This window comes from Polypterus senegalus, chromosome 2 (genome assembly GCF_016835505.1).
Source record: "Polypterus senegalus isolate Bchr_013 chromosome 2, ASM1683550v1, whole genome shotgun sequence".
Taxonomy (NCBI): domain Eukaryota; kingdom Metazoa; phylum Chordata; class Cladistia; order Polypteriformes; family Polypteridae; genus Polypterus; species Polypterus senegalus.
The window spans coordinates 293,249,574-293,274,809 of record NC_053155.1 but is presented as its reverse complement, the minus strand read 5'-3'; the positions used below and the strand labels follow the sequence as shown (position 1 = coordinate 293,274,809).

The 25,236-nt window shown below is 35.9% G+C and overlaps 1 protein-coding gene across 15 annotated transcripts in view; it reads right to left on the bottom strand.

Moving 5' to 3' along the window:
• nbeaa (neurobeachin a) overlaps positions 1 to 25,236 on the bottom strand; it is an 894,135-nt gene that overhangs the window by 45,686 nt on the left and 823,213 nt on the right. For 9 of the 15 annotated variants that reach the window (XM_039745777.1, XM_039745778.1, XM_039745781.1 and 6 more), the window contains 5 exons: positions 15,113 to 15,175; positions 14,697 to 14,786; positions 10,473 to 10,665; positions 7,079 to 7,150; positions 2,786 to 2,941 (listed from right to left, as the gene is read on the bottom strand). In XM_039745777.1, coding sequence (XP_039601711.1) covers positions 2,786 to 2,941; positions 7,079 to 7,150; positions 10,473 to 10,665; positions 14,697 to 14,786; positions 15,113 to 15,175 — 574 coding nt within the window. The remainder of the gene's footprint in view (positions 1 to 2,785; positions 2,942 to 7,078; positions 7,151 to 10,472; positions 10,666 to 14,696; positions 14,787 to 15,112; positions 15,176 to 25,236) is intronic. The other 6 variants (XM_039745783.1, XM_039745791.1, XM_039745787.1 and 3 more) reach the window with 1 other exon arrangement.

Genomic DNA, 25,236 nt, shown 5'->3' with positions numbered 1-25,236 from the left:
GTGAATTATTAAATCTATACAATAACAGCCACTGGAGAGATCTATATACAGTTTGTGTTATTTTGTGTCTCATAGTAGTTTAACAGTTTTTTTTTTCAATTTGCTCAAATGTATGATTTCTTTCTTAAATTAAAATAATAAAGATGACAGTACTGATGATGATATTTGGCTCCTTCGAAGCTATAATTCATAATGATGTATTTGTTATTCTTTCTATGCATAATAATATTTTAGCATTATTTTATGGAATTGTGCAAATGTATCTAGAATACAACTTTGGTTTTCTTCATAAGCAGTATATTTCCTGTCCACAAGATATTGTAATGTTGTCTCATTTCTGTAATATTTTCTGCATGATAAATAACATTTTACAAAACAAAATGTTTCTTTATTCTGCTTAGGAAGCCATTGACAAATTTGGCTTATTCAGATATTGATCCAGACTCCACCTCTAGCTGTTTCTCTCAAGTGTTGCTTGCTTCTGACTTTTCCCAACTAATTATGTTGCTCGACAGTGTTTACTGTGTGGCATACCTTTTACAGCGAGGCTGCATTAATCAAAGAGGAACAAACCATTCAGTGCACTCTCTAGCTATGTACCTCGAGCCATAAGCGTGTGGTCTGTTTTGCTATGCTATATAAGATTTTAATTTTATAAATCTGTAATTTTTACATTCTTGTCTGTCTTTGCAGATTTGCTTAGGAATTTTGCTCATAATGTCGTTTTCCTTTATTTTTGTCCATGTTTATTCCAGACTTAACCTTTTCTTTAAGAACAATGAAGGGCAATCTGTTTCAGCCTCTGCTGCTTTCATGGCTCCAGTTTGTAATATCACTAAATCACTTACATTTTACCTATTATATGTATTTTACTCAGTTGACTTATTTGCACGTATCCAAAGTGCGACCCTACAAAGACCTAAGGCAGAAGGTGGCATGGCTCTACCTAACTTTCAGTTTTATTACTGGGCAGCAAACATACAAGCTATAAAAACCTGGACACAAATAGATGAACATACACAGGCCTGGTCCGCAATAGAAATAAAATCCAGCAGTACTTGTCTATATTCCCTGCTCTGTGCCAAAATAAATGCAAGTTATCGCCGCTATACTAATACTGTAACCCAATTGTGCTTCACTCACTCAGAATATGGGACCAATGTAGAAAGCATTTTAAGATGGAGAAGCTTTTATCTGTGGCACCTCTGCACGAGAACCACCTTTTTCAACCCTCGCAAACATGTGTAGTTTTAAATATCTGGAAAACATTTGGGATTAAATTGCATAGAGATCTTTATATAGACAACATCTTTGCATCCTATGAACAATTACATTCCAAATTTAATTTTCCAGCAACACATTTCTTTCACTATCTTCAAATTAGAAACTTTGTCAAACAGAACCTGCCCGATTTCCCTCATCTCCCACCTTCCTCTATGCTGGAAAAAATATTGCTCAGTCTTGATGACACAGAAATCATTTCTGCAATTTATAAAATTATTTTACAGTCCCTCCCTTTTAAAGATCCAAGAGGACAATGGGAAAAGGATCTCTCATTCAACATATCAGAAAAAGGAGTGGAAGGTAGCAATGCAGAGAATTCATTCAAGCTCCATATGCGCAAAGCATACAATTATACAACTCAAAATTATATATCGAGCACCTGTCTCGCTTGAAGTTGTCCAAAGTGTTTCCAGGGCAAGATCCAACCTGTGAACGCTGCAATCAAGCTCCAGCTTCACTGGGTCACATGTTTTGGGCCTGCACCAAATTAACATCAATCTGGACAAAAATTTGTAATTACCTCTCAGACAGCCTTGGTGTCCCAATCCCTCCTAACCCATTAACATCTGTGTTTGGTGTTCTTCCAGATGGGCTTAAAGTGGAGAAGGACAAACAAACTGTGATTGCCTTTACTACACTATTGGCACGCAGACTTATTTTGCTAAACTGGAAGAATCCTAACTCTCCTCTTTTAAGTCAGTGGGTAACCGATGTTTTATACTATTTGAAATTGGAAAAAATCAAATTCTCACTTAGAGGATTTGTGCAGAACTTTTTCAAAACCTGGCAGGATCTAATCAGTAACATTTTAGAATAAGTTCTTAAAGCACTGAGGAAGCAGATTCTCTCTCCGTTTCTTTTCCTTCTCCATTTGTCTGTATCCGCCTTTTAAGCAATTTATTTATTTTTACTATTTTTAGGTTTTATTCCATTTGCCATGCTCTCTTTCTCAGGGGTCGGGGTTAATTTGTTTTCGGTCCTATTTTTTTTTTTTAAATTGATCTATTTGTATGGAATGATTACAATAAAATCAATAAAATAAAAGAAAAAATGAATCGCTCATATTTTTTTACCTATTATATGTATTTTACTCAGTTGACTTATTTGCTGTTGTGATTCCCCCAAATGGAGATATCTGGTTTTCTGATTAGGAGGTACAGTAATTACATTAAGGATATTTACATCTTAAACAATATAGCTAACTCACATAAACTTTACCCACCTTAATTTGAAAAAACAAACCAATAAAATAAATTATCTGCAAATATATTCAAAATATTTGAATATAAGCATTACATGTTAGATAAACTAATATTTTTACCTTTGCTTGGTTCAATGACACCTTTTTTGAGAACATTCACACTTTATACTACATAATGATACAGTTTCAGTAGTGAGCTGATTTTTTATACTTGGAAACCTCTTACATCCAATTTTATAAAATTATAAGCAACACTTTAAAAAGAGTTAGTGACATGGTATAGTGATGTTATTGCAGTACCTGTCTCAGTGGAGTAGACCCTAAAGCTTTTATCCCAGAATCCACAAACTAGTATGTATCGGTTATCAGCAGTCACAACAAAGCAATGTGTATTGATCTGGATGCTTTGGTCCACTAAGTCTGTAATTTGCCTTTTGTTCATACCCGAGTTGTTTGCTATAAAACAAAAATAACAGTTAGCATATCACAAAATACCCATTATCATTAATTCTGGATATTAAGTTACAAACATAAAATGAATGTGACTTTTAGTATCAAAAGCTGACTCATAACATATTTCATTACAATTTTAGATCCTGAAAACATAAAACTCATAAGCAGTGCTTTTGTAAGAACAAAAAAGAGTGCTAGCCTGAAATTGCGCTATGTTCAAAATCTGCAGTTTATTCATCCATGATCCATAACACAAGCAGGTAATATAACTATCTATGGCTATAATATCTATGGCTATAACACAAAACTCCTATCAGCTACATAATGTTGATTAATATTTAATATTTATTCATTCAGTCAAGCGGTGAAATGGCTCTTGTTTAATAACAGCTCTTTGATTTGTTTTTATTTTTATCTTTCAGCTGATTAATTCATATTACTTACATTAATATTACCAAAAATTACGTGTCTGATATGCACTTAAAGGAGACCCCAAATGTAATATCTAATCAGCTGATGTCCAAATACTGGTATATCATTTCTGCAAGCAGACCTAGAGCATAGCTTGAATGAATGTCAAATTTTTAAAAAGAAAAAGGAATGAAGCTAGGATTAGAGGAGAGGAGAGTGGGGAGCATGTCAGCAATGCTACTGTTGGACTGAGGCACAATCTCTAATGCACAAAAAAGTAGCACTGTTAGTGAAATCCTCTGATAAATTATAAAGCTATGCCACATGGAGCATAGCCTGTGTTATTGAGGCACATTTCTGTACTATAAGCTAATGCCCCTTTATCTTTCTCATGCATAATCCATTCAGCTGTCTAAAGTTCCCAGGACAGAGCATACATTATCACTTATTTTCTTTCAAATTTCCATAATGACCTGACATAACTATCAAAGCTGAAATGGTGTAGTAGTTAGCCAAAGTATAAGTTGCACTTGAAAATAAACACATTTGCCTCATATTTAAAATAAATTAAAGTAATAAAAGAAAGAAAAGAAGTACATTTTATAATTTAAAGCAAAGCATTTTATAAGTAAAGCAATTGTCAAACCTCGCCAAATGATTTCTAGTATCTCATTGATAATTACGGCTTTTGTAAGCTTGGTGCCATGTTCATCATTTTATTTGGGTAATGAGGTTTGTTTACTTATACAGTATGTTAAATTTTACTTTCATTGTATATTTTCTAAACTAGACTTATCTAATTAATTTCAGCAATGTTACATTATTTTTTTAATGTAGACTGCAATGTATATTACACAGTACCATGGTTAAAGCAAATCAATGAAACCACCAATACAAAAGTATATACTCATTTTAGTGAACAAAGCTAGCTTAATAAATGTACTAGCAAATCGTGCTTGCGAAAATTTCGCAAGAATAAAAGCATTCATGAAATGATGAGGAGGGAGAGAAGAACATCACATGCTACAGTGAGAAAGTAGATAATTTTAATAAGTAGTGACTTGTGAGATGACTCAATATTACAATAGTCACATGATTAGTATGGGATGTTGTTATAGATACTTACAACAGCATGAATATCTGCAATACAAAGTGTAACATGAACAGGTTAACAGGAAATGGAGGGCACATGTAAGTCAGTATGTGCGAAGTGTGGCCATCAGGTGATGTAGAATACCGACATCTATAATAATTGTTGGAAAATGCAATTTGTTGAATAAACGTTATTATCAGTGAAAATATTCCCGTGTGTAACCCGCAAGTACCTGTACATTTAACCCGGGTTTCGATGTAACTCTGGAAAATGTAGTGTACAGCTGGCCATGGGTAAAAACAGGGCCTGTCAAATAAACTCCGACATTATGAAACATTTGTCGTTATGACTTGGTGATGGTCATAAAATATACTAAACGAACGTGGAACTGCCTATGCCATAATATAAGAGGAATATCTTGTTTTGAGTTGTCAGTGTTATGGAATCCCTGTAGTTTTTCCGTTGTAATGTTTCTTGCTGTCTGGCAGTTTGCCGCTGCTCTCCAGGAAGGTTGTGTGTGTAATCCATTTTTCGTTCACCGTCTAGGTGCAAGACTTGCTGCTCCTGATCTTTGGATAATGTCGCTTTTTTTTTTATACATTGTCTTTGTTGTTCTAAGGCATCTTGCCTGTGCCTGTTGGTCTGGCATGATGTAGATGTTTCTGCTTCTGTGTGTTGGTGCGAGTATGTAGGCCGGCAAGACCATTTCTGTTGGTCATAGCTACTGTGACAAGACGTCCAAGATGCCAGACACCAGACAAAAGTCCAAAAGTAGACTATATTTATTAACAACAGTGCACAAAGCACCCTCCTCTCCACTATACTCATCAATAACCCCAATAATAAATCAATAATCACAATCCACCACTCCCAGACATGTTGCCACCCTTCCACCCAGCTCAGCTCGCCATCTGGGAGCTTCCATAATCCTTTTATATTCCCTGACCCAGAAGTGTTCCAATCCCCAGTCCATTTGATCTCCTATCACTTCCGGGTCAGATAAAAAGTCCTTTTCTTCAACCTGGAAGCACATCATTCCCCTTGTCCATGTGACTCAGACGTACTTCCGGGGCGTAGGGTAAATAACCGATGTTCCTCCCTGCAGCGTCATCTAGTGGTCCCCACGGTATCCAGCAGGGCTGTGGATAAAGACTCCAATGTCCATGATGCACCTCCATGCTGCAGGGAGAGCTCCACCTGGCGGCTTGGGGGTATTGGCCGGGATAAACGGTCGGCCATACACCACACTAGGCTGTATGTGCTTTTTCACTTTATTGGGAGGCTTACATTGAAGTGAAGGAAAAAGGAGGTGTAAAATGGTAGTGTCATAATACAGTTTCGGTCAGTAACAAAGTATGCACCGAACAAACAGTCAAATGTCACAGTCGATAATTGGTCACATTGAACAAATGAAGACTTGAAGATTAGCCTAAAACCAAAACTCTGCCAGGAACATGGATTCCTTGCTATTGTTGTGGAGGGACATAGTAGTTGTGGCAACCGTTGTTTATATCAAGCAGTGACACAAGCAAAATAATATAAGCATCTGAATAAAATTTGAGTATAAATAAAATTACTAGTTGAAAAAATACACTTCTTAAAAATGTGTGGATCATATAAAAATAACTGACAAACTTGAAGTCATATATTAAGATCCATACATTTTCTAAACCAGTGTTTTAGGGAAGCTTAGCCTTTCACATGAAGCATCGGACACAAAACTGGAACAGAGAGGGTATCAGACCATTGTAGGGTGAAAACACACATACATTAGGAGGCAATTTGGCACCATAAACCCACATACCCTGTATTTCTTTGGACTGTGGGAGGAAAGCCACATGCACATGGGGAGAACATGCAAACTTCAGCAACTGGGACTTTTATCTGGTTCTTTTTCTTGCCAGACAGCAGCACTACCACTGTGACACTATGCTACCCATATGTTAAGATATACAGTTTAACGTAATAACATATAACCATCCATCCATTTTTTAACTAACTTTGTGCATTTCAGAGTTGTAGGGGAATTGACTATTGCTAGAACAATTCCTGGAAGGGACATTGGTTTGTTGAAGTACACATCTCAGCACACACTCAAACTAGGCTAAATAAGAATAATCGATCAACAAAATGTACATTTTGTTAGGTTATACAAGGAAACTAAAAAAACTGGTGTGAAGGAAAAAGGAGGATGAGAAGAAGATTCACACTAATAGAGACTGAGATTGAAGCAGTTCAGTCTTTTCGTACTGTGTGGCCACAGACTATCCTGACAACAATGGGCCCAATTCAGGAAACAACATCAGGTGCCAGTCCATCACAGGGCAAACATATGCACACACACACACCTCCCTCTGTAATGTATCCAATTTATAGTAGAGGGCCAATTTATAATTATTGAATAGCCTAACATGCACATATTAGTTATATAGCCATAAAAACAAAAAAACTACGTGGAGGAAATCCACACAAACATAGCAAAAACTTGCATATGTCACATAGGCAAGGAATTGAGCAGAAGTGTAGACTCTATTATATACAGTATATGGCAATTAATTTTTAAAGATTACACAGTAAAATCTGAAGTAATATGAATACTCAAGGATTATCTTTAATGAAGTATGTAATAGACTCACCAATTAATGGATCCATTTCAATGGGTAAGTGATGAGCCTGCTCCAGAGAATATCCAGGGGCCCCTCTGAGGCCTAATAAACAGAAAACGTATCATTGCACAGAAGCTCCATGATATAAATATTATCAAGGTTTCTACTATAGATTTTCATGTGCTGTGGTTAAAACACAAAATAAATTACTATAGTGCAAGGAATTAAAAAGTGTTTAATTCAGTTTACAAACTAAAACAAATATATGGCTTAGTGAAACTTTTCATGATTTCTTTCTAATTAATCAGAAGAAATTATCTTACCAAAAATGATTAAGAGATATTGCATTTAGGGGCAGATGTTTGGTTTAATTATAGCCCAAATAAACTCCTGACAATGACATCAAATATACTCTTTTAATTTTATATTCTTCTTTTTACAATTTTCTTTGAATCCAAATTTGAAATTTGTACCAAAATGTACTGTACTGTAAGCAGGGTGTTTCCCATATACGTTATCTTGCTGTCTTCAATTCATAGCTAGTGACACTGGTAACAAAGTAATAGCTTTAACCCGCTCACAGAAAGGTCATGACAGCTTATGAAGACAGATTAAGGTTCTTTTGTTGCTTTGCTTTCCTTTAGGTGAGGTTGTAGTTCTTGAAAACAAAATGTAACGACAAAATAACCCTTAAAAGCTGAAAGTATAAGATGGCTACAGTACTCATGGGTCTACATTTGCTTTTAAAGTACAGTACCTAGAGTCCCTCTTTGGTTTCATTTTGACCTCACGTAATGTTTTTTGACTTTTTTTTTGTTGTGGACAAACATCTGGCTTATCATCCAGCAAAGCATCACATCTGCAAAAACTGAAACTCTGGTTATCAAAGTTTCCCTTCATTTTATGACAACACTTTGCTAAATCTGGGGTATCTAACTGAACGCTAACCAGAACAATATCAGTTGCAGTATTTAATACAAAAGGCTTAAATGATTGTCTAAAAAGCCCACAACACACACAATTTTGGCAATGTTTAAAGTATCCCTAGCTATCTGGGTTTTTTAGCCACTGTAAATTAGGTGGTCACCTATTATATAACATGAATGCACAATAGTAACTGGCTGGAACTAATAAAATATGTCATTCATGCACAAACACAGTTGGTTCAGAGAAAATAATCAGACTGCATTCCATACCACTCACTGAATTTGAAACATTGAGTTCATTAATAACAGGAAGTGCCCCATGAGCTCCTTCATTCTCCAAGTATAATACAGTGATAGTGCTGGCATTGGCGCCAGGTTCTTCATTCAATTCTTTGACCTGCTTACATGTTTTGTTTGTAAACACTGTTAAGCAAGTACTCTCAATGGAGCTATTCATAAAAAATGATCACTTTTACAAACTTCTCAAAAGAGTGATTTTTGGTCTGGTCTGGTTTTAAGGTGCAGCAATTATGGGAAAAGCTATTGCAGTGTTCATGTTATTTGGAACAGTATTTATTTAAAATCAGCTGCATGAGCAGCATGAAAATGCAATTAATATAATTTTAAATTTATCATTTACCTAAACATCATCTACTCTCTCTCTCTCTCTCTCTCTCTCTCTCTCTCTCTCTCTCTCTCTCTCTCTCTCTCTCTCTCTCTATATATATATATATATATATATATATATATATATATATATATATATATATATATATATATATAAAAATCCTAAACCTAAAAATGCAAAAATTTTGTGCATGGATTTTATGTGACTTTTTATGTCACGCTTTAAATTGGGCTTAATTTAAAACCTACATATATATGTTTGGTATCATTCTTTTCAGAATTTATCAAACTTTAATGTGATGTTGCTAGATTTTCAGACTCTTATTCCTTTTTTTAAATTATAAACTAAAAAATAATACATTTCTGCCAAGAGATATATCCACGACTGTGGCCAGAAATAAAGGACAAAGAAGCGCCACACAGCAGCAGCAGCAGCTGATTGAGCAAAGAGGAGGTAAAAAAAACTGTTTCCCATTGTAGCACTGTTTTGGAGGAGCAACTGCATCTCCTTGGGGTGCATTAAGTCCCCCTCTTCACAACAAGAAGTGGATGGCGCATAGTGCAGGCCGGGTGGGATGGTGAGTGAAGCGAGCAGGGAGCGAACCCCCTAGTGTACTTATAATATTGTAGAAGGGGAAGGGAAGCTAGTTGGCCCAGGTCTTTGGAATGTATTCTGTTATAAACAACCTTGGAGTCTCCAAGGATTGGTTTTCTCGAGGAATCTTTTTGTTTTCATTTCCTAGTTTGTCAACTGACCATATCATAATTATAATTTTAATGGACGTAACATCATTTTGATTTTTTTATGTTAACCATTGAGATCTGTTCTGTTTTGCTGTGTTTAAGAACATACAGTAAATGTTGTATGGTTTAATAACTTGTTTGTACACTATAGATATTCATTTGTGTAATCCCTTTGAGACTATAATCTGAGAAGAAGGTTATACAGAAATAAACTGAATTATAACTTGGAGGCCCCTTTCACTTCTACCTTCATGGACTTGTTATGGGTTCACATCTAATTCAAGGGACCTCTGTGTCTGCTATTCTCCAATAAATTTAAAGAGCAAGCGCAGTTTTAGGATGCACTCTGGACCCTCTGGAGTTAGTAGCCTTTAAATTGTATGCATTAAAAATATTCAATCATAATTACTTTGATTGAAGCAACAATAAATACTTTATATTTCATTTTTATGCAAATCTGAACAAGTACAAAAAATAAAGTTCATATGGTAACTGGTAAACTGCCAGGACTAAAAGATTCATTTAAGGAAATTTGCTGTGGCTGAAGGCCACCATAAACTGGATGAAAGGAGTTAAGTGAAGGTTGATACTGTGAAAGGTTTTATTGGACATTTTATTCTCTTTTAAGGACTTTTAGCACATCTCTTAACCCATGGGCGTTCCAGGGCTGTTTTAACAGCAGCTGCAATTATGTGCTGTTGAGATGACTTTTTTATTGTAGGCTTCAGTCTTTTTTTCTTTAAATGTGAAAATTAATTATACTTATGAATTATACTTACATACTTATTCATTATAACAATTCAATAACTATTTTCATTGTCATAAAAAGCAAATGAAACATTTAGGCTGCAATAAGTTTTAACCTAATTTAAAACAAAAAAATCAAGTATGTAGCCTTTAAAAATGTAGGTTACTGGGAATAAACAATTTCCGAGTATGAAAAGAATGTAAGAGCAGCTGCTTTTGTGATTGTGGCAAGCAAGCTGTTATTTTCATTTTGAGTAACATTGTCTACCACAGGAAATGGTAAAATTTACAAATACAAGGCAGTGAGGAACAAAGAAGATCAAAAGAATGCAGAGACCACTGAAACACATCAGCATTCAACTTCGATCAATGCCACCTACCTACTGTGTTGTGCCAGCGATTGACAGCAAAGAGTCTACTGCATGTAACCGTTACCACAGCTGGGATGGTGAGGTGGGGTAGTGTGTTTGCTGCCACATGTGTAACAGGAGAGTTGGATGGGAATTTGAGTACCATGATAACATCCTGCTGCATCTGATCCTTAAACATGAGGGGACTCTGTGGAAGGAAACACTGTTGAGTAGAAGAGAGAAGGGGATGGGGAGAAGAAGAAAAGACAAGGAAGACAGAATGGAAAAGGTGATTAGTGTGGAGGACCAAGGTAAAACCAAGGTGCATACAAAAGGAGGGCCACATGTGAACAGAGGCAGGTCAGCTACAGTCTAACAGCTGTGGAATGATTCATGTCTGCCATAAAGACAGGCAATGATGATCCCGAGGCACAATGGGACGGCATTTACGGGCTGGAGAAGGTGCAATAGGGGTTGGACTGGCAGAAGGTGAAGTCAGGAAGTGTGAGTAGGGTTTGATCGATCACAAGTGAATAGAAATAAACTGTCACGCAATGTGCAAGAATAGTTCAACAAACATAAAATGAAATATTTAAAATATATACAAAATTCATTATTCACCTCTGGAAGAATACAAGAAACTGTACAGTGAGAGCACTCCTTGATTCTGCAAATCATTGGACTAATGAAATGACCCAAATGTTATTCCTCCAAGACATGCATTACAAAACAGCTGCTTTGAAGACTTGATGTTGTGTACAAAAAACACTCTGCTGCATCATCTGACATTCATTCTTCTTTACTTAAGTGGAAAACAGCAAGCCACCTGATGCAGATTTTTTATTTATTTATTTTTTTAATGGATTAACATCCCATTTAAACATGGCTCCAGACCTGATCAATTCCAGCTCCTCTGGACAAAGCATGTTTTGAGAAATAGATGAACAGTTTTTAATATAAAAAGGAACAATAATAAAGCAGCATTTAATGACCTGTGTTTTATGTGAAGGTTATAATTTCAGGCAAAAACTTACAGTTGTATGCTTTAGAACAGTCTATACAAAAGTCTATATTTATTTATCCCTTTTAGGAATTGTAATTAACATTGTTATTTTAAAGCCTGAAACAGTGATGTAGAAAAAAAATTCTGGTGAGAGTACTTCACTAATACTGTATAGAGGTCATTGAAATTATTTTCCAGGCACATTTACCTTAGCACTTCATATATCAGATTCCATTGTTTATTTCCAAATTGTCAAATAGTAATCTTAAACGTGTCAAGCAGAGATACAAAACAGTACCAACAAAAAAAAAAAACACTGCCAAATAACTGGTACCACTGCTCACAGTTCTGTGTCTGGCATTTATTAGAGGGTCTTGTGTCCAACTTTTCCAGGCTTGGGTTTACTCAGCTAAAAGATTAGTCAGCATCTGACTTCAAGGCAGTAAAGCTGCAGGCTGTTTTGTTAAGAATAAAACAGGAATTTAGCAGAATAACTCTGGGATCAGCAGGTCAAACTTTTCACCCTAGCAGGTGATATTTAGTTGAAATGACCTCTTAATGACAAAGTGTATTGTAAGATTTTCTTGGTACAACTATGTTTCATTTATGATGTCAATCACTATTTATTAAATTATACAGAAAAAATGCATTGCCAAATTACCAGTGTTCAATGAATTCTTATAGTGTCAGAGAACCCCTTCATAGTGTATATGTAAAAGGTGAAATATGTGGTTTATACTGTATGTACAATCTAAGTGTTAATTTAACACTAGTGATTTAGATGTGAACAATATTCATATGAGATTCATCACAGATGTAAATGTAAATGAGCAGGAAGTTTAGATGTGTAATACATGGTGGGCTATACGTCTTTAGATGAAACACAAATTCAGTGCAGCCCTGGACTGTGGCAGTGCTGATTACATGACATGTATTTTGCCCGATGAGAGCAGAAGAAACACAGTAATGCTGCTGCACTTTTTTAGCTTGCACTATTACAAAACAACTCACTTTTCAGGTTTTGTGAGCCACTCAACTGGTAAGTAAGTGTTTATGTAATGTATGACACTCAATTGCTTCACACTTATATAACATTTTACACTTTTTAAACTTGGACTCTTGCATTGGTGATGATAAAACTCATTGATTACACTTTAATGTAGGTACTACCTACAATGTAATAAGCTCTTAACAAAAGCTGCTTCTGATCTTAGTAACACTCACAAAGCACCAGTAAAGTGGCCAGTTTATTTATCTAAACGCACCATGGCATACTGTGAGCTTGTGATGTGCTGGCAAAATTACTTTGGCTCATTTGGTCTTATTAAGCATTAAATAAGCCTCACACTGAAGTGTACAACATTGAGAGACATTTTATGACCCACTTAAGCCACCTCAGACTATTACAAAGAGAAGTTCTGTTAGTAGGTCACATTGCACTGAGAGAAATAATGACTTTATCAATAGCCTTTGTTAATGGTTTGTTACCGTATGTGACTAATTGATACATTCTAGGTAGTATCTAAAATAAAGACTTACCAACTCATTTTTTAATCTTTAGCTTAATGGTATATAATTTCTTTACTGGAAAACTGCAGTGTTTTCTGATATTTTATTCAATCAAAATTTAAATTATCCCCTAACATGCAGGATGTGCTTTTTGTTGTTGTATTTTTGTACTTAAGTGCATATACTCAGAAATACATTTCTGCATCTTACTTGTCACAATGTTTACAAAATGAATGTGTCAATGTAGCATCTATAATAGAATTTAGTGCATGCATGGTGATAAAAAGGCGTAATCTGCTTGAGCAGACAAAGGCTCTATTTTGGAAACAACATATACTGTAGATACTGAAGTCAACACACAACCTAATGCAGCTACAAACACAAACGTGTCTTCTTTTCATAAACCAGCTGTAGTTTCATTTTGATTTAGGCAGAATTAAAGATGTATGTTTCAATAGAAGGTGACATAAGAAACTATATTTAGCTTTTTGAATGATATCTGATGCAAAAAAGTCATGATTACCTGAATGATGGTGTGGAACAATTCAAAACTGTACATAAAAATGGACATTCAGAAGTATACTTTAATGTATTGTAATATTCTCTGATTCAACTATAATAAATAACCATTGTTCTGAATCTGATGTACTGGTGCATGATGTCTCATTGCACCAGACACAACATAAGAACCAAACGTGGATTTGTTGATAATCCACTTGTTGGAACGATTATTATGCAAAGCCAGGTTAAAGTGACCTATCAGCCTAACACTCTTTTGTTTGAAATTGAAATAATAATAATAATACATTTTATTTATATGGTGCCTTTCCCATGTAACTGGAAAACTGAGTTGTCTGTGAAAAACTCACACAGATAGAAGCAGAACATATAAACTCCACCTAGTGACCTGGCAGGCAATCCAGCCAAGCAAGTACTTATCACTTAAGTATATGAAACTTTAGTTTAAATATATAAAAATATCTCCGCCAAAAAGTAAGTTTCACATATTTAGTGCAGATGGCAAATATAATGAAACCATTTCAGTAACAGATTTTATTTTTTATAATAAAAGTCTGAAAAGACCAGTGCTGTACAATGATAAGTAGATATTTTTGTGATGAAACTAAAATAATGTATGGCATTTAAGCAATTTTGGGGGTTTGAGAGCATGCAGTGATAGCGCATTGCCACACCCGCCACAATGAACCACCTGGCTTGGGACCCGAGTACCGAGGGTGACACTTCAGCACAACCACAGGGAAAATACTAAAATATTAAAATTCACTATTTTACTTTCCACATTGGAAAAACCTGGTAATTGTGCATTAAGCTAATGGTCTTATATAAAATAATTGCTACTTGACTGACTGGGTAGAATGGTTGAACATTTTCAAGTATGATAGAGATGGCAAATTTAAAATGCTGCATCATTTTAATGTTAGTGACATAAAATATTTTCAGGGCAATGTAGTTTCTGAAGAAAAGTAGGTTTAACATATAGAACTGAGGTGAAACCTGACCGAACGGAATGACAGAATACAGCTGTGTTATATACTGTTTACTATATGTGTGGTGATTTCCACAATTGTCAGATGTTGCTGACCATACAACCATTTTCTTGCTCCACTCTGCTTCTACTATTATGCTTTTAATCTGTAACTTACAATCATTTTATAAAATAAATTATATAAAAAAATGTATATATGTATATATATATACCCACAAAACACATTTTTGCTCACCAGGTGCATGGCAGAGCTCCGAGGTGGATGTGGCTCAATAAGCAACTGAGATGGCGTCTGTCCAAAATTCTGTATTTGTGCCTCCATTGCCTGCAGGGAAAGAAGAGATGGTGTCACAATCAATATGCATCAAAGTGATGGGTCAATGCGTTACTTGACAATGCAAGCAAATCCTAACTCAGCCGTGACTTAGAGGGGGGAAAAATGTACTAAAAATTCACAGGGTACTCCACTCTCTGGTAGCAGGCTCATCCAAGTGTTAGTATTGAAAAGACAAGCCTTTCCTATTAACATGCTTCAGTTAACCATTTCCATTTCCAGTTGTAAGGGTTATGAGTGGAAATGTTAACCTGCAGTGACATGCAGTTAGATCTTCACATTTTGAATCTTCTATAGGATTTATTGCACACCAGTACCTTTATAAAGTCTGCAGTAAGGAGGAAATTGTGAGGATCTCTAATAAAATAAGGCTCAGGTATCTTTGAATGAGAAGAAAAGCACAAATCATGAGTACAATGATAATATCCCAACAAACATTTAATTCAAAATAATCCATTCTGGAAATGAAGGGAAATTTTCTTCAGCATATTGAAATGTAAAATATGTTTAAATACAAATATAAAAAACATAAAAAAAAATTTAAAACTACTCAATTACCTATTGAAAGGACAATCCAGGCACAAATATTACTGAAAAGCACTTAATATTATGACTGTGAATATACAGTATCTGTTATGCCAATTATTAATTATACTGCACATTAATTTTAATAGAATTTTATTGTGAAAAATTTTCAAAACAAATCCACTAGCAAAAATCAAAAATGAAATGTTCTCTACCAAAGGGTGAAGACAGAATAATAAAAGTGCCCCCTTATGTCTCTGCTCTGTTCTCCTGTGTTCCTGGTTGACTGTTCTGTTAAATCACACATAGTACCTTCAGGTTGTTACTATGCGGGCATCTTTTTTTGGCTTCTTTGTTATTTGCTTTGAAAGATATATTTTTTGTAATGTGAAATTGAGTTGTACACAGCATTTATAAATGTTTTCAAGAAACATAGAAGACTGAAATATATAAACATTTTCATTAAAATGTCAATAATCAAAACATTACTTGATGGTGTTAATCATACGTGTTTATTCAAACTGGTTAAAGCTATTTTTAAAAAAGCATAACTTTCAACAATAAATCTCAATAACAATATTGCAGCATTAATATTGACGAACACATACCGTCAGACTGACTTGTGTCAGTAAGTTTGTATTGTCTACAAACTTTGCAAACTTGTTACAACAGAAATGGACAGGCTGTTAAAACGAACAACTATAAAAAAAAATATCAGCACTGCAGAGTAAATGTTCATTTGACATGATAACCTACATTAGACTTGAACTTCAGGATCTCCACAGCATCCAGTTAGAAACAAAGCAGGAACTTATACAAATTATAGTCAAGACAGCCCAGTACAACTTGATTTTCACTTTAGCTATAAGCATTTGCACTCTAATCTTCTCTTTTGTGAGATTAAAAACAAACTAATAGTAAGAATGAGCAGATGCATCTCACCTTCAAAAATTTTCCCTCATTTCGTCATACAAGTTAAGCCAACTCTGCGTTTAAACAAATTAAATACAAAATAGAAAAATGCCCATTAATTTTCTTTTAAAGCTACAGTAAATAAGGACTTTATTGACGTGCATGATGGAAGGACAAGGAAATCATATCATATGATAGGGTGTGAGAGTGAAGCAAGTGTCTTGCTTCTAAGTGGTACTCAGTTGCCCTTTAACACTAGAATTACCAGAGCCTATGAAAAAACTCGTCGATCCATCCCACCTTAAAATACTTTGCACCTCTCCGTCAGCGTCTTTTGTCCTGTAAATGTGTGGATAAGCAGCAAACAGCAAGCAGCCTGCTATCACATCCCCCACCGGTGCACAGTTTTCTCAGCTCAAGTCTGTTTACCTGCGTGTGAGTTGCTTAGAGTTGTATAGAGTGAGAAGTCAAGCAAAATGACACCTTTTATAAATACTATATCGTTATTTGGAATACATGCATTTCATGTGTGTTCTGTGTCTACAACGATCTATTAAAATACTTTGCACTAAAGTCTCCGTCAGCGTCTTTTGTCCTGTAAATGTGTGGATAAGCAGCAAACAGCAAGCAGCCTGCTATCACATCCCCACCGATTCACTAACACAATGTCTGACTAGTATCTCAGAATGGATGAATAGTAATTTTCTCAAGTGCACAGTTTTCTCAGCTCAAGTCTGTTTACCTGCGTGTGAGTTGCTTAGAGTTGTATAGAGTGAGAAGTCAAGCAAAATGACACCTTTATAAATACTATATCGTTATTTGGAATACATGCATTTCATGTGTGTTCTGTGTCTACAACGATCTATGTAAACACATTTTTAAAACAGAAACGTTTTTCATGTTTTGGTAATAATTGACAAAATGTAGACATGAAGTGTATAATGTGTGAAGCCTGATTTCCAAATATCAAAGAAACACTTTCACAAAATGCGCTTTTATTCAAAAATATAACTGAAGAAAAAAAACCTGCGTTAGGGTATGACATTGACACACATTTGCTATGACAGCTTCGGTGGCGCAATGGTATCAACTGTTGACTGGTAATCAAAGGTTCACGGGCTCGATCCCGGATGAGTCCATTTTGAGAAGTAAGCTGCTTGTATTCTTACTATTGTAGAATAAAAACATACATTTGATTCCAGTCTGTAACAGCCAGTGTAGTTTATGATACTTGTAAAGGTTGGCTTTGGTTTTTTTTTTTTATTCACTTTTATTCGCTCAGCCGCGTTCACGATCCCAACCCCGCCCCACATTTGGCACTGCTGTTTTCACATTGACGCGCTATAATAGAGGTAAACTCAAATCATGACGATGGCTCTACATTGGATCAAGAATGCACTTTTGCCATCTATGTACTTTGTATATGTACGTGGGAAGCTCTGCACTCGTGACTATACACTGTAGAAAGTAAGTAAATAAATAAAGGTATAGGTACATAACATTCCATCTGGCTGAGATAAATGTCCAAATGTCACACTCAGTGCACAGGACAGGGGAAGACACCAAAAGGCACTTACACTTCTGCTTCACAGTACCCAAATCCTAAGCTCATTCAACATGAAATTAACTACTCAAAACATTAAAGGAACACTTTCAAAACACATAAGATCTCAATGGGGAAAAAAGATCCTGCTGGATATCTACACTGAAATGGACTGGTTAATGTGTTAGGAACGAAAGGATGCCACATCATTTGATGGAAATTAAAATGATCAACTTACAGAGGGCTGAATTCAAATGATGCGGCAGGCTAGTTCATTTTGCCAAAATTTAATTGCAGCAACTCCAAATCATACTCACTAGTTTGCATGGCCCTCATGTGCTTGTATGCATGCCTGACAACGTTGGTGCATGCTCCTAATGAGATGATGGATGGTGTCCTGGGAGATCTTCTCCCAGATCTGGACCAGGGCATCACTGAGCTCCTGGACAGTCTGAGGTGCAACCTGGCGGCGTCGAATGAACCGAAACATAATGTCCCAGAGGTGTTCTATTGGATTTAGGTCAGGTGAGTGTGGGGGCCAGTCAATGGTATCAATTCCTTCATCCTCCAGGATCTACCTGCATACTCTCGCCACATGAAGCCAGACATTGTCGTGCACCAGGAGGAACCCAGGATCCACTGCACCAGCAGAGGGTCAGACAATGCATTATATATTTTGCTTATTCACCAGCCTAAGGTTCTGTCAATAGAAACTTTAAGTGCACTTTGCTTGAAAGAGTTGAAGATCACATCTTTACATGTGCATATGTATCCCATATGTTGATTATGTGGAAAAAACAAGAAGTTATGCATTTCTAAATGATGATGCTGAAACCCCAGCCCTGGTTAGCATCTTGAGGCGTTTCATCAAAAGGTAAAATTTTCATATTTGCAAGTGGATTTTGGTTAAAAAGACACAGTTTGGATAAACAAAACAGAACTCCACATTAGATTATGTTCTGTAATTAAATATTTTGGCTCAGTCAATGTTTCAGTCGATTTATCATATGTTGCTTTCTAATCTGGTTTGAGACCTGTAAAAGTTGCTTAACTTATTAAATTTTGTCCTAGTGCATTTAGGTGACATTTACGTTTCACAATTATCTGTGGTGGATGGCCACTAGATCTGCAGCATGTGTAGCTGATAGACATTTAAGAAGGATCCATTTTTCTTACAGTGCTGACTGAGCTAAACAATCTCAATTAATCAGAGGGTGCATTACATGACTTACAGTTGGAGGGGGATATCAAATTCAATAACTGCAGTTACTCGATTACACTGCCTTGATTGGATTACAAATTACGATACTCCATGACAAATTTTCAGCACAGTTTCATATTTTCAGGGCTGTACAAATGCTATCCAAGTATGACGAGTTAAGACTTTGCTGGTTTTTTTTTTTTTGTACCATGGCTCGAAAATACAAGGCGTTACAAGATGAGCCTTTCTTCTGTTCTTGCGGTTCAAAACACTCATTTTCTTTTGCATTAAATGCAAAAGATACTTTTTAGGTGTGTATTCATTGGTTGTCAGCTTTCACGCTCTTGTCCCTATGACTTAAGACAAAATTAAACCAGTTGATGTAGTGAGTGTGAGTCACAGACTGAATCGCTGGAAAGGTCAAACTACAAGACTACACATCATGGGTGCACGTCACGAGTGCCCCCGACTTGTTAAAGTTATATAAATGAAACTTGCAACAGAAAATCTATCTATCTATCTATCTATCTATCTATCTATCTATCTATCTATCTATCTATCTATCTATCTATCTATCTATCTATCTATCTATCTATCTATCTATCTATCTATCTATCTATCAGGAACAAGGCAGGGACGAGTCTTGGATAGGGTTCCAGTTCATCACAGCAGCCACTCATGCACAATACCCTCATGTTAATACATTTTCACCCTCACACAGTTCCAGTGTGGAATCATTAATTAGCCTAATCTTTATATTTCTGGAGGTGTGGGGGAAAACCACAGAATCCAAAACAAAACCTACATACACTACATACTCCACAAGGACCATAATGATTTAAAGGATTCAGACTCATGATGTTCTATTCTTGAGGCAGCAGCTCATAAAAAGAAGGTTTTGACTGCGTGTGCCAGTAATAAGCTTACTAGACAATGAGCTCTGGCTTTAAATTCTTTTTGTTATGTGGGTCTAATGTTATAGTACATGTTTTAGAAAAAATAATAATAGCATTATCATTTCTATATGATCCCATGGGTGTTCAACGTGATCAATTAAGCATCTGCCACAGTGATGACAAATCAATGTCTTTTTATTTTCAAATAGTGCTCCTGATTAAGGTTTTGCTTTGATGTTTTCATTGTTCTCAATGTATTAGTTTCTTTTGTGTTTTTGGGCTAATAATCACTTTATTATTGGAGAAAGAACATGAAACACTTTTCTCTCTGTCTTTTGTCCCAGCATGTTTCCTGAAGTGAATCCAAGTGACTAAAATAGCAGTATAAGAAATGTAAAGGACACATAGAGATTTCTGTTCTTAGCTTCACTGTCTCTGAACATTTTATGACTCTCCAGGTTAAGAATCTTATGCTCTAGACTTGGGGTGCCCACACTTTTTCGCCATGTGAGCTACTTTTAAAATAACCAGGTCGAAATGATCCATCTACATTAAAAATCTATATCCATCTATATTAAAAAGATATATACATATATATATATATGCTGAGTATACTTTATACATAAAATATATGTTGTTGTACCTTGCATAACTGAATAACCTTTATGGCACAATAACAATTCGATACATTTATGGTCACTACAGTATTTGGATTTAATAATTGTCATGTGGGAAAAGGCTGACTCGCATAAATAAGTAGAGCCGAATAATGCAGTCAAGGAGCTTTTGAATTCAGCCGAGTGAAAAATGACGGCTGTCCGATTAACTGCGATTTTAGTTCCCTCTCCTTCCTCTTTCTCAGATCACTTTTTGGAAGGAAGTCAGTTTCGTAGTTTTTATGAATAGTTCGAAAGTGCCTTTCCACATGTTCCTTCTTTGTTATAGCAATGAGAGGTTGACAGATCAGACAAACGCACTTCGATTGTGACATTGTGAGAAAAAAAATCCTCGTCCAATTTCACATCCAGCCCATACCCTCCCCAAACAGATTTCTTTTTAAATCCCTTCTTTAGTCGATATCAATTGGAAGGCTACCTAGATCACTTCGATTGCCGGAGTTTTGCAGTAACTCGTGTGTTTGATCGTGTGTGCGGGATGACCAGTGTCTTAGAATAAAAGAGATCTCAGACTGGCCGTCCTGTATGTCAATCAAGTGGCAAATGCCATATGGAGGACATATGATAGACTAATGTTTAAAAAAATTTTTTTGGAATGCAATGCGATCTATCTGCACTCTCTTTGTGATCTAACGGTCGATCGCGATCAACGCATTGGGCACCCCTGCTCTAGACTTAAACTAAGCTATATATTTGAGGAAACTGTGTTTATAATATGGTTGTGTGCTGTTAAGACTTTGGTGTGCTGGGTTGTTACATTTGGATAAATGAGCTGGTCATTCTTTGTCATTGTTTGATGTTGTGTGTGATAGTCCTATTTCTGATGCCACTGAAGGCCTAGATAGCATGTACTGTGGTTTAAAGGCAAGTAGTGACTTGAAAATTTCAGGGTATCTAATGCTGAGTAAATATTTGTTGCATATACTGTATAATGAATTTGTGAAAACCGATATATGCATTTATACAAGTTTTTTTGCTAGAAGAGTCATGAAATTATTGACAGAAGTAGATACAGTCATTGATACACTGTGCATATCTCCTCTTGATCAAGTTGGCCCAGTTTATAGTCAAATAAAACACTGACTTTATTTATCCACTTCAGCAAAAGTGCCTGTAATGGAAGGATTTTTCTCTGTAAAAAGCAAAGGTGAAATAAAGAGAGGGAGGGGGAATCAGGAGAGCAGATGGGCGTTGGTCGCTTCAGCGCAGAATCAGCTATAGAAACTAATGTTTCGGGAAAAACAGCCGGGAATGTTCTAAAGATACAGCCAAGGCTATGTAAGGAGTTGTTTTTCATTTCGAGAGGCTTTTTTCACATGTAAGCATATTACTGTGTCTTCTGGTATCAGGCACTAGTCTCAAGGCCGAGTAGAAGAAAAATAGCACCGTGTCCCATGGAAGGAGGGGGGTATGCTGAAACTGATCACTTCTGCATACACTGCTTCCACGTAGGCCGCTTTTGGGCAAGGACACCTAATTAGTATATACGGGAAGGTTCCGCCCTCAGTTTCTTTGGACGCTCAACCGTGGGGAAAGGCGCACACCGCCCGGTATCTGATAAAAGGCGCACGGGGTTGATCCTCTGACGAGACTGACATGCGGGCTCCCTCAGTCTACTGGTCTAGGATGATGGCTCTGGGTCTTTTGATGTATGTTACTGTATGTATGTTATTGTAAGTATAAGTTTGTCTCTTTAAGCATATATATTTATTTCTATAACCTATTCATATGTATTTATATGTTATAATTGAATAAGTAAATTTTATTTAAGTAACGGACCTCTTCTCTCTGATTTTTGCCCACTTACTCTAAAAGAACCCCTTGAACCATTTTCGCCAAATCAAATCAAAACAGTGCCTATAATATACAGAAGGGCACAGTGATGCCTAAGATAACAAATAAAGTCTTATTGAGCCACATTCACATTGTGTCTCCTAGATGAACTTTCTACACATCAATTAATTGAAATAAATAATTTCCTCCTATGCACATCGCTGCAGCACTGCATTATTCATCTTTCTCTAGATAATATAAGACAAATTTTAAAAAATATTGAATATCCAAAAAGCGGCCAGTTAAGATTAGAGTGTTTGGGCATTTTAAAAAAACTTGTAGGAACCTATTTGAAGAAATGAATGCTTTCTACTTGCTTTAAAAGTACCACAATCATCTCTGTGACACTGCAAACAAGCCAACTGTCTCAGAGACTTCTGAATACCAACCAGTGGTATTCATTTCCATTGTGATGAAAACTTTTAAAGAATGGTATTGAGCCTCACTATACAGAATATTCCAGATAGTTTGCCTCATCTCAAAGCAATACTCTCCACCACCACTGATTCACAGAGGATGCCATATACCTTGAATTTCACTGAGTACCGTCTTAAGGAGTGGTTTCCAAGTTCAGTCCAGAGGACCTGCACAGTCCACAATCAGTTAACCATTTTACCTCTAACTGATCTCATTTAATTAGTTCCCTTTCATCTTTTTTTATTCTGCAATGTGACTTCTACACCACTTATTATTTATTGTTATTATTGGGATAAACTTTAATAAGGTTAATCAACAGGAAAATGGAAAAGAGGTAAGAATGTATATATCCAATAATGCAAATATTGCTAAATTCTGAATGTCAATCTCACATTACTTCTCTTTTCTAAATGCAGAATAAAAAAGAGTCCAGCTAACCAAACAATGAGATCAGTAAGAGATACAATGATTGGGGAATTGGGAAGCTGGTTGAAAGAAAAATTTGGAATTTGGAAACCACTGGTCTGTGGACTACAACTCAGCATTTAACATCATTGTTTCATCAAAACTGATAACTGTGCTCTTGAAAAGAACATTAATGATGTACACTGGAAGTTTTGGACTCTGTAACTAACAGACTCTAGCACATACAGATTGGCAGTGTCATGTCCTCTGCACCGATTTTCAGCATAGGCATCCTACAAAGTAGCGTGTTGTGCTTTTTTTTTCACTTTTGACTGTGCAGTCAAAGATATCTACACCACCACAGTCACATTCTGATGATCACCAACAATGACGAGATGACTTAAGGTATTTTCCCTCTGACACATTGGTACTAAACCTATAATCTCTCCCTTAGTGCCATCAAAACTAAAGTGCTTGAACAGGAATCAGGAGGCAAACCAAATCCACATCAGTAAAATATTGTGGAAAGGGTCAGCAGCTTTACATTTCTTGGAGTCACAAAGACTGAATACCTAGAGTGTGCCTAACAAATATCGACTATTATCAAGAGGGATTACTAACACCTTCACTTCCTCAAACATCCACAGAATGCCTGATGGCCCCATTCATCCCCACCAGCTTCTATTGGACCATAGTGTAATCCTTACCTAGTGGCTACATTACATCCAGATATGGCACCTGCTTGCCAAAGGAACACAAACCATTACAGAGAGTAGTCAGCTCAGAATGTTACCAGGGCACAGTTTTCTTTTGTTAAGGAATATATACTGTGTAAAATATGCTACCTTAGAAAGGTAAACAGCAATTTTAAAGACCTCAGTTATTCTGCCCAGCCACACTTTCATCCATTCTGTCAAACAGCAGAGGACCATTAGCAGAGCTGCAGTTCAGGGATAGTGTTTATTATTATTATGTCATAAGAACTGTCAAAAGTCATTTGCTCTACATAAGTGTATGTGAGGTGTGTTATATATATTACCATATAGATTTCCTAGGCATTTTATGTAAAACTTGCTTTTCGAAACTTTGCTGGTAACATAAAACACTCTGTACTAATGTTTTGTAAGACATTATAATAAATGTATTTGTACAGCAATACAAGTAGGAAAGTATTACAACTTGACCCTTTTAAACTATTTATTGTGTTACTTTTCAAAAGCTAAAATCAAATATATTCTTTACATACAATCGTAAACTTCTAATAAATTAAAATAATATCAACTGTTTTTCAGTGATACTATGTTAAAGACATTATGAGAACTTCCATCTATTCATTTTTTGAACCTACTTTCACAACTGGAGTGTATCCTAGCAGCAAGCCAGAGACCATGAAGTAACTCTGGATGGTAGGCCAGTTTAACACAAAGCACTCCCATACGCAGCACTTGCTCACATTGGGGTGAGTAAAGTTGGCCATGATAATTTGATGGTGAATACAATGACAGTGTGGAGTAGTGGTTAAGGCTTCGGACTTTAGGTTGTGAGGTGTGGGTTCAAATCCTAACACTGACACTGTGTGACCAAGAAACATTATCTGTCTGTGCTCCAATTGGAACACAAGAAAGTAAAAATAACTAATTGTATTTCTGAAATGTTGTCAGTCCCCTTGGATAAAGGCATCAGCCAAATAACAAGTAATAATAATATAACAGAAGATAATATATATGTTTCTGACAATGTGTGAAAAGCAGGTATTGTACAGTGTGCCTAGGAAACCTATAGAATATATGACGTTTTAGATAAAGCATGAAATGTCCGTGTTACTTTAATATGCTATATACTTTCCCTAGGCATTGGATATAATACCTAGGCATAACACAGAATGACTTGCTGGTTTGCCTTTTGGCATTGCATAGAATGCCTAGGAAATATTTGAAATTTTAATCGTTTCATACTTTGATGTCTCATTTTTGACATTCTATAGATTTCCTAGGCATTATACAAAATGCCTAATTTCACACATTGACAGTAA